Here is a 10,198-nt window from a genome sequence, read left to right on the forward strand (position 1 = left end):
TCAATTGTTTCATGTGGATGTTGCAAAAGTAGATTGGGATGTTGCATATGTTGCAATGTTTGTACACGTATGTTGCAAACGTTTGTTCCCAATGTTTCATCTGTTTTTTCAGATGTTTTATTGCAAGTGTGTTTATCTGGATGTTGCATATGTTTCACTCATATGTTGGAAGTGTTTTATCTGGATGTTATGTATGTGTTATAATGGTTTTCAAGTGTTTCAGACGCATATTTCAAATGTTTTATCTGTATTCATACGTATGTTGCAAGTGTTGTATATAGATGTTGCATATGTTGCACTGGTTATACACTTATATTGTAAATATATGTTTTAAATGTTTCAACTATTTTAAATATATATTGCTAAGTGTTTTAGTTGGATGTTTGCGGTGCCCATACTTCGTAGCCTCGTAGGCAGAGATGGTCCTCCCGGGGCGCAGTGGTCCCACGTTCGCAAAGGTGAGCGTGGAACACGACTGCTGGCGCCGGACGGCCGTGCGCTAGATGAGTGCCGCCAAAATAATGATTGAATAGTTAAAGAGTAGGCGTGATTGGATGGGCCTAATTGCAATCAGGCCCATCTGTCAGCCCAAGGGCTTGATCGTAATCAGGCCCACCTGCCTGTCGGCTCCTCAATTCCCTCTGCAGCTCCCTCCACGTCACTCGCGCAATTCGTCGAACTCGAACACTGCCATGGCAGCCGCCGCTGCCGACGACGACGTCAAGCTAGAATCCTTCCTCCAATGGCTCCAGGTCGCTCCCTCTCCCATTCCCATATCCCGTCCAATCTCCCCCTTAAAACCCTAAACCCCGACCCCTCCCTTTCCGCTGCAGGCCAACGGCGCCGACCTCCGCGGCTGCACGATCCGCGCATGCGGCGGCAAGGGCTTTGGCGTCTTCTCCACCGCCGCCCCCGAGCCGGGCGCCAACGACGGTAACGCTCCTCTCCTCTCCTCTCCCCCGAATTGACGAGGCTCATCCGGGCGTTGCGCCGGTGCGGTGCAGGGGTGGCGATGGTGGTGCCGCTCGACCTCGCCATCACGCCGATGCGGGTGCTGCAGGACCCACTCGTCGGCCTGCGGTGCCGCGCGCTTTTCGAGGAGGCAGGCGTCGACGACCGCCTCCTCGTCATGCTCTTCCTCATGGCCGAGCACCGACGCCCTGGCTCACTCTGGAAGCCGTAAGACCGCAATCTGCAACCGAATTCCCCTTGCCCCTCGCACATGGAAATAATTTGAACCGTAGCTGAAGTGGTGGGTCACTGCAATCGCAGATATTTGGATATGCTTCCGAGCACCTTCGGGAGCTCCCTTTGGTTTACTGAGGAAGAGCTTGCCGAACTGGAAGGGACGACTCTGCACCGGGCTACGGTGATCCAGGTTCATCACTGTTGTTGTTAGACTTCTGCTTGGGGATCTTGGGTGGTAAAGACAATCAGTCGTTTTGGGATTTTGTTTCAGAGGAAGTCATTGCAATCCTCATTTGATGAGAAGGTTAAAGGACTCGTTGAGGAGCTTTTACATGTCGATGAATCAGCAAGGTTTGGATTTAGTTTATAAGGTGTTTGAAATTCACTTCTAGTGTGGTTTGTGGTTACCAGTTATGGTTTATTGACTTTTGGAGTCTATTTTGATCTGAATAGCCTTTTGCAGCTAGCCCTTACTACACTTGCAGATCTTATGTTATTGACCTAATTGCATCTCTCATGATTTTATATTTGTTTCAAAATGTACTTAAGACCCATCAATTCACAAATTTACATCACCCAAATAATGACATACCTATGTATGCTCTCATGGCCTCATGTTGAAATTTGAATTTCACTCTGATTGTGCTGTAATAATGCTGGTGATTCTTCTAACTCTTTTATGCTGCATCACTTCTTATGCGCAAATACTGGCCTGTTTTTGTGCAACCAAGGAACTGGCGCTAGGGCCTACCGACCTAGCAATTGCATCTAATTCTGCTTAGCATCAAATTATCAGTTAGGCGTTTCTAAAATATTGTCAGATATTCAGCTTTTTAGGTGCATGGATATCTATTTATTAGGTGCCCGGTCATTGTTTTTGTCTCATTGATTGAGTTGTTAGGAGCCTGAAAACTGACAGAATGTTGCATCATGCTTAAGCACATAAATATTAACTTCATTCCATATCACTTCTCTTCTGCCATCTCCTCAAGTAAGCCAGTGCCATCTGGCCCTTTTTTCTTGAAAGGTTCATTGTTATTGCTTGATACATAAAGTATTATGTTTAAGCAAGAAAAAAGATTATTCTCTCTATTGTACGTCCGATGGAGGGCCCAGGAGAGGACCCGGCCCACCCAGGCCAGCATCGCAACAAGGCCTCAGGCGCCCTGTGGGGCCCAAAGCAGACCCGGTGTGAACAGTACCCGCGGGTACTGTTCGCCCGCGGTATGGCTCCGCCATCAGGAGATTGATTAGATAGGGGTTTGGTTTGTTTAGAAAAGGAGGATCCATATCTATAAGGACTTCCCTCGTTAGATTACTTAGGATACAAGTCTTCATAGGACTATAAGTAGAAGGGCTATGTAATCATTGCGATCAGGAAAGAACAGCCTAAGGGCTTCCCTATCCCTCTCCCCTCTCCCTCTCTCCAGCACCTCCCTCCCCTCTCTCCCTGCGCCATCTCCTTCTCTTCTCTCCCCAAACCCTAGCCGTCACCACCATAGCCGCTGCTACCCCCCAGCCCTAGCACGCAGCCCCTTCCCCCAGGAGGACCCTTACACCTGGTATCCGGAGACCAGATCGATCCGATGGCCACCACCACCAAGATCGTCGACATGGAGACAGTTTGCAACAACGTCCGCGAAATCACCGATCAGTGGAAGATGTTTCACGATGAGTTCTTCGCTCGCCTCAAAAACGGGTCCTCTATCCCCTCTACTTATAGTCCTGGGAAGACTTTGTATCCTAAGTAATATAACAAGGGAGGTCCTTATAGATATGGATCCTCCTTTTCTAAACAAACCAAACCCCTATCTAATCAATCTCCTGATGGCGGAGCCATACCGCGGGCAAACAGTACCCGTGGAGCTACAGTCCCAGCGGGTACTGTTCACTCCGGGTCTGCTTTGGGCCCGACAGGGCGCCTGAGGCCTTGTTGCGATGCCGGCCTGGGTGGGCCGGGTCCTCTCCTGGGCCCTCCATCGGACGTATGACATACTCTCAAGTAAATTGGTGTCTCCTGGCCTTTCTCTCTGAAACTAAGATTCATTACATTGCTTGTAGCATGTTTGCCGAGAAATGTACTCCTTTTGATCTGCTTGAAACTTTCCATTCGTTAAATGCTAATGCTATCAAAACTGTTTTGCAGCTCAATTGAAGTGTTGTTTGAGGACTTCCTTTGGTATGTAATAACTCTTGTTTGTACTAAAGTTAGAAACGACATACTGTAAACTTCACTTGATATCATTTTACCATCTTGATTGATCATGCCATTATGCGGACTGTGGACAACGCTGAGTTAATGTAATGTTGTAAACAGTACATGGGATTGGAGAATCAAGAGAAGAAGACAATCCTGAAATGTTGTAATCATGAAGAAACAGAAGAATCTTTTGTGGTTATTTTTTGTTTATGATAGTGTAGATTAATTAGGTATCATCTGTTACAATTGTATAACAATTAGGAGTTCATTTTCACCATGATTAGTAGTGTTGCATAGCTATACTATTTACGTGCAAATCTACCATGCAATTGGATGTTCAGTATGGCCCACGTGCATAAATGAGTTAGCCACACGAAAAAACAATAGCTGAACCAAATAAGGCGTGACATGGTATTACTGTATTAGTCATTAAAAAAAAGTTAACATGTTTCAATATCTAGTATCCAGTACCTGCTTCCTTTTCCTGTGGTCATGGTGAAAATTTGATCAGTGTTAAGGAATCTGTAATTCTTACTTGATTAAAGTGATGGTGTCAAGGACTAATTCTTTCCACAAGTGTACATAATCGAAAGCTTAATGAAACTGCCATATAGACATCCCAATTTTATTATCTCCAGCTAATTTTCTTTCTAATCAGCAGTACGAGTCTTTGACAGGGCAAACTCAATCTTCTGGACTCGAGCACTGAACATACCACTGCCTCATTCTTATGTTTTTCCGGGTTCATGTGGCGATGAACAAATCGGAACCGGCAATGATGCTTGCTATTCTGGCCCCCCTGCCCAACAGGTCAATTTCAAACCTTTCATCCTAGCACTGGTATCATAATTGAAACTGAATTCAACATTGTGTCATGGTCACAAATCTTACAATTTGGAACGGAGGGAGTAGGTAAATGTACTATCCCCACCATCAAATGAGCCTCAGGATTGTTGCAGACTTTTAAAAATTGAAACTGAATTCAACATTGTGTCATGGTCACAAATTTTGAGTCTCGAGCCATTTCGGACTTTGGGGGATTGGTATCATAATTGTACCTGTATGCTCAAGTGGGTGTCCTTTTCCTAACATAGAAATAGTTAAAGAAACTTCGTGAGGCTCTGGTATACCATGGGCATCATTTCTACTCGTGCTTTCTGGCATCTTCACTATTAATTTTAAATGGTTTTCTTCATCCATATGTTCTTGTGCCAAAATACTTGCTCTTTTTTTTTGGCAGGAAATTGACATTACAGCTAAGGATCATAGTGCTGATGAGAATTCTAAATCAAGTAACACAGAGTCAATTTGGGTTGAGGGCCTTGTCCCAGGAATTGATTTCTGCAATCATAGTAAGGGTTCTATATTTAATTCATCAACTACAGTGACAAAGTATTGCCTGTTTTTTGACAAGAAAGTAAACATGTATGATGTATCTGTTAGTCTAGCATCACTCTTTCCCTGTTATAAGCTAGTTTGATTGTATTCACTAGATGTAAAGGCACTGGCAACATGGGAAGTTGATTCTGTGGGAAATGTTACTGGAATTCCTGCTTCAATGTACCTCTTGCTTGGTAACTTCTATGATCCAACCTTCTTTTTGTATAGTTCACCACATGATAAATGAACTTTGTGGCTTTCCTTTAAGCTAATATTTTCAGTAAGATAATTATTCCCGTTATGATTAATTGTATGTATTCGTTTCTTTCTGAAGCTGATAAAAGTTCTGCTGAGGCTGGAGCAGAGATCTGCATAAACTATGGCAACAAAGGAAATGAGGTATTACTCACAAAAATATGTGTAGATCTAGTGTTATTAGTTTACCGCTAATGTTTTGTTCTTTTTAATTTTAGTTTTCTGTTTTTTATTATAGTTGCCGTTGTATGACTTGGATCACTCTCTTTGTCTCACATATTCTTGTTTAGGCTCTCTATCACACTTTTTGTAGTATACTAATACGGCACCGTGATACTTGTGTGATTGCCTCTTGTGGAACAATAGAAACCCTTACAAGAAATTTCTTTAGATCTGTATTCCTAGGCCTTAGTTACAATTTTGGCAAAGAAATCCAGAAAACAATCTAATGTTTCCTGGTCTTGACGATGCATAATCTAAAAGGAAACAAAATCAAATGAGGGGGATGCACTGCTTGAAGATTATGTGGCTTTTTTTTATCCCTGGGGTCTGGTTATTTGATTTGAGTGGCACATGGATTCATATATCCTTAGTTCCTTATGGATTTACTTCTAGTGCAAATGCTGAATTATTGCTCTAGATTTCACACTGATCATACTTAGAGGTGAAAAGACGGTTTTGTTTTGTGCAGTTCCATGTTTAATAGTTTAACAACTAGAATAGCCTTACTGATGAAGTTGTACTTTGTGTACTTACAGGAACTACTGTACCTCTATGGATTTGTGGTTGACAACAATCCTGATGATTATCTCATGGTAACCCTCATAATGATGTATGTGCTAAAAGATAATAATTTAGAATTTTGCCATTTATCTTTTGTAGCCAATAAATAAAGAAAGGTCAGAATTTGGACTATTAAACTGACCAAGTAAATGTTTGGCTTAAAAATCTGTGGTACTAATCAGTTTACCATCCTGTGATATTTGGAAACCTAACTCTATTGCTCTTTGGAGCAACCAAAGGAGGAACACTTGCAGTGGAAAGTTGAAAGAAAAGGATGAAGTCATTATTCATTACTAATTCCTTTCTCATTTATTGCTGAGTCAATAGAGCTAGGATTTGAAATTTCATAGAATAGCATATCTGTGTCTCGTCGTTTGTATAAGTTACTCAGAAACCGTACAATTATTCGATTGGCTGTTTGAAAGACTTCACGTGTTACAGGATTAAATTGTTAAGATTCAGTATTTTTCCCTCTTTTGGCATACTTACATAAGATGTATCTAATAAAGTAAGCTCTGGTTACTTGCTAAGTGCAGGTTCATTATCCTTTGGAAGCTCTTAGACAGATCCAGTCTGCTGATACAAAAATACAGCTACTAGAGATGCAGGTACTGCCAAGGGATTAGCCCTTTTCCACCCTATTCATGCATTGCTTCTATCATTATATTAAGGTGCTACCTGTACATGCCAGGGTTTTGGGAATCGCCTACTAGTAATAGGTACTTTGTGCTTATTAATTACCTTACATATCGCTTTTGATTGTTAATTTGTACAAAGATTTCAAAATTTGTCCCTGATCAGGACAGCTCAAGATTATGATGACTGCACTAACCAGATCAAGCCCTCTAAGCATTCAATACCTCCATGAATCTCACTTTGTATGTCTTCTGTATTTTGCAGAAGGGCGAATTGAGATGTCTCCTACCCAGAAGATTGCTTGATAATGGATTTTTTGGTATCTGTTCCAGTGAAGATAAGGATAGCAAGAAAAATACTAGTCCATTTTCAAGTTTTAGTTGGAGTGGTCAACGCAAAGTTCCATCATATCTTCACAAAAATGTTTTCCCTCAGGAATTTATGAGTACTCTACGGACGATTGCCATGCAAGAACATGAGCTTGAACAAGTTGCTTCTTTACTTGGAGAGGTTAGCACTTTTTACGGTGTATTTTAAGCCAAGAGTTGACTCCTGAGGCTATAATCTCATGATTTAGATTTGGACTTTATTCTTAAGGCGTCATACTACATTTTCTGGAGACGCAGTGATCAGCGTTTCGTTCGCTACTTCTGAATTGATCTGTTGATAACTGTATACTAAAAAGGAGTAGGAGACTAGTGACTGTGCACGTAAGAATCTTTTCTTAGCCATCTATTGTACCAAAATGGCAGAATTCCATGTAGCGTGATTTAGGCATGCTTTGTTAGCTGACATCCTCCTCCTATGACTCAACTTGGAGTCCTTAGGTTTCAAAATCTTAAAACTAACTAGCAGGGGTGCTTTCACACTCTTGTAATGTGTGCAGCTACATAATTTGCTGCATATGCCCCTGTTTTTTCAGCAGTGCCAGATGACAGTTATTTCATGTCGTTTGCATGGAGGCACTAGTTTTTGGCATCACATCCATGATCCATGTCATGAATGCTGCATTCATGAATAGGAGCTTTACTGGCTATGCATGCCGTAAAAAAGTATTCATGAAGTAATTGTGATCTCAAGTTTCATTTCCTGATCTAACGTCAGAATTTAGATGAAGATTAACTTTTGTTTTCAGCATTATTCTATATGGCCTATTTGACAACTGATGACTACGCTTATATTTGAAATGCTCAAAAAATTTATTTGGATGCAATGCATCTAAACTTGAAATATGACAAATTCTGTATTATGCTGCAAATTGATTCTAGGGCCTTTGCTGAATTTGTTCTTGCTAGGTTGGATCTAGTGAAGATAGAGAAATATCTGATGCAGAGATCCAAAGTGCTATTTGGGAGGTCTGCGGTGATCAGGGTGCACTGGGTTTGCTTGTGGATCTTCTTGGGGTCAAGTAATCACTTTTATCTTCCTATTGGTGTATTTTGGATCATATAGCTGTCTTTGGTATAGCATCAAGAATAACTCATAGATCATCACTCCATCCATTTTGCAAGAATGACTGAACTTGAAGAGGGCTCTGGAACAGAAGCATCTGACACTGAACTGCTTGAGCAGGTTGATTCCATTCAGTCAGAAGACTACGCGAGGTGGGCAGATCAATTTTTGGCTTTTCTCAAGAGTTTTTTTTTTGTTTTATTTTCCTTATCTTAAATTCACATCCATGCATGGTACTATACTTATTTCCTGCAATGTACTATGGGGCACTATTGAAAATGGTTATTTTAGGATACAACATGAATAGCCCCAATATCCAAGATGTGCATGGAGCTAACATATTTTAGAGCACGTCTTTTGTTTATCAACCTCATGTTTTATCGTAATGATATGCAAACCATTTTCTTTATTCTCGCAGTGAAAGTGATGAGAAGGACAAAAAGAAGTCAAAAATAAATTACCGTTCATGTATAGTGTACCGAAGAGGGCAAAAGCAGCTGGCAAGGTTGTTCCTGAGGGAGGCAGAGTATCTTCTGGAGCTTTCTGCAAAAGAACAGACCAAAGAAACTTATCTGGTATAAATTTTCTTCTCTCTATTTTCCAGTAAAATTTCTAAGGTTTTATACAGTTGTAGCTGTGGAAGTAATGTCCACGTAAGTGTAGATATTTCAATACAGAGACATGGTAGTTTCAGTCAATTTACAGCTGCAATGTTTTAAAAATCGTATTCCACGGCATAGTTTGCAGTGTAAGTCATTTTGTACCTACGATAGCAAAGCATAATTTCTATGCTCCCCAAGCTTGCCTTGGATTATTCAAGTGTTTCCTCTGCAATGTTTGGCCATGCCTGATTTGATTAGAAGTTACTCCCGAATCACATGAAAAAAGAGTGTACAGAAAGGCATCAGATGGCTTAAAAAACACTTGCAGTGATAAAGGTTGCAATATATTTTCTAACTTGTTTACGATCGTGGCATTGGCAGGCCTGCATCAGGTCTTGAATTGCAGAGTTGTCAAACTAGTGCTGGTGGCCACATCCGATGGAGGAATGGCCAAAAGAGGCACCTGGCTGTGTTAGGAGTTTCTGATGGGGTTTGACCTAACCTGTACCCTCTCCTCGGATCCTTCGGGCAGGAGACCTTCTTTGCCAGGGGTAGCATTCACACACTTACTATATTGATCTTCGTCGTTTGGTTCCCTTGCGAAAGCACTTCATTCCAGAGTAGTACGTATGCACTTCCAGAGGATTCTGGATACAAAAGACCGAAGCATGTTCGTGGATTTACGGGGGTCTTCGGGAACTCCTAAAATTCCTATCGCATCGAATATTTGGACACATATATAGAGTATTAAATATAGACTAATTACGAAACTAATTGCATAATTTGCGACTAATTTGCGAGACGAATCTTTTAAGCCTAATCAGTCTATGATTTGACAACGTGGTGCTACAGTAATCATATGCTAATGACAGCTTAATTAGACTTAAAAATTTCGTCTCGAAAATTAGTCTCCATCTATGTAATTGGTTTTGTAATTAATCTATATTTAATATTCTTTATTAATATTTAAATATTCGATGTGACATGAATTTTAGGAGCGACTGAAGAACAAACACCCCCTTCGTATCTTCGTTTCCTGCTTGGATATATGGTTTTGGTCTGACAACTGACTGGTCCTTGGCTTCGTCTAGATTGGTTTTGATCTGACAACTGACGGCCTGTTCAGTTGACTGGTTCGTATTGTTGCTGGTTCGTAAAGAAGTACTGTTGACTGGTTTATGTGAGAGAAAAATATTATTCCGGCTAAAAATTTACGATCGTTTACGACAAGCCACAGCCAAACGAACAGGCTGTGAATGGTCCTGTATAATGGTTCACCTGCGCTGCATATATTTTTGTGTTTCCAAGTAAACATTATATAAATGCCATAGGTATGATGAAGAGGTATCCGCTCTGCAGCAGATTGGCCTCTGACAGGATATCGTTGGGAAGGTGTGTAGGAGTACGTAAGCTCGAGCTGCCTTCTACTCAATAGAACCTTGCGTCACAATGCTGCCGCCGTGGGCTTCTTTGATTTCTTGGGCCCTTGTTATCCCATTTCTTGTCCTTTCGTGTGTTTTTTTTGTCTGTGGATGCCAAGAGATAAAGTACATATATTCATTCTAGATATAGATCTAGTCTCTTTGCTGTAGGTAGTCATGTGTCACGCAGGTAGAGTTCCTGAATGGTATCAGATCAGGACATAATTACTGGTCTTATATGTTTAATATCTAGCTTGTGACCTTTTCTGCATGCCTAAAAT

The 10,198-nt window shown here is 41.2% G+C and overlaps 1 protein-coding gene across 2 annotated transcripts; it reads left to right on the plus strand.

The window, feature by feature from the left end:
- Window positions 1-657: 657 nt before the first annotated feature.
- LOC136528395 (ribulose-1,5 bisphosphate carboxylase/oxygenase large subunit N-methyltransferase, chloroplastic-like) lies at window positions 658-9,982 on the plus strand. 2 transcript variants are annotated; one of them, XM_066521352.1, is made up of 17 exons: window positions 658-752; window positions 834-933; window positions 1,005-1,179; window positions 1,273-1,378; window positions 1,460-1,539; window positions 3,335-3,367; window positions 4,066-4,198; window positions 4,629-4,740; window positions 4,882-4,962; window positions 5,103-5,167; window positions 5,782-5,838; window positions 6,343-6,414; window positions 6,707-6,952; window positions 7,738-7,850; window positions 7,954-8,046; window positions 8,313-8,469; window positions 8,878-9,982. In XM_066521352.1, exons 1-17 carry the CDS (start codon window positions 693-695, stop codon window positions 8,893-8,895), a joined length of 1,701 nt encoding a protein of 566 aa, XP_066377449.1. In that variant the 5' UTR covers window positions 658-692; the 3' UTR covers window positions 8,896-9,982. The 2 variants fall into 2 exon arrangements, with proteins under 2 accessions (XP_066377449.1, XP_066377450.1); XM_066521353.1 differs by lacking the exons at window positions 7,738-7,850; window positions 7,954-8,046; window positions 8,313-8,469; window positions 8,878-9,982 and adding an exon at window positions 6,498-6,525 and having other exon boundaries at window positions 6,707-6,885.
- The last annotated feature ends 216 nt before the right edge of the window (window positions 9,983-10,198 follow it).

The sequence above is a fragment of the Miscanthus floridulus genome, chromosome 19 (genome assembly GCF_019320115.1).
Source record: "Miscanthus floridulus cultivar M001 chromosome 19, ASM1932011v1, whole genome shotgun sequence".
NCBI lineage: Eukaryota > Viridiplantae > Streptophyta > Magnoliopsida > Poales > Poaceae > Miscanthus > Miscanthus floridulus.

Bases quoted from the DNA above. Each gene is read 5' to 3' on its own strand.
- LOC136528395 (XM_066521352.1), top strand. From the start codon at position 693: ATGGCAGCCGCCGCTGCCGACGACGACGTCAAGCTAGAATCCTTCCTC. The intron at 1,180-1,272 runs GTAAGACCGCAA...CTGCAATCGCAG, and splicing joins CCTGGCTCACTCTGGAAGCC to ATATTTGGATATGCTTCCGA. The intron at 7,851-7,953 runs GTAATCACTTTT...CCATTTTGCAAG, and splicing joins GTGGATCTTCTTGGGGTCAA to AATGACTGAACTTGAAGAGG.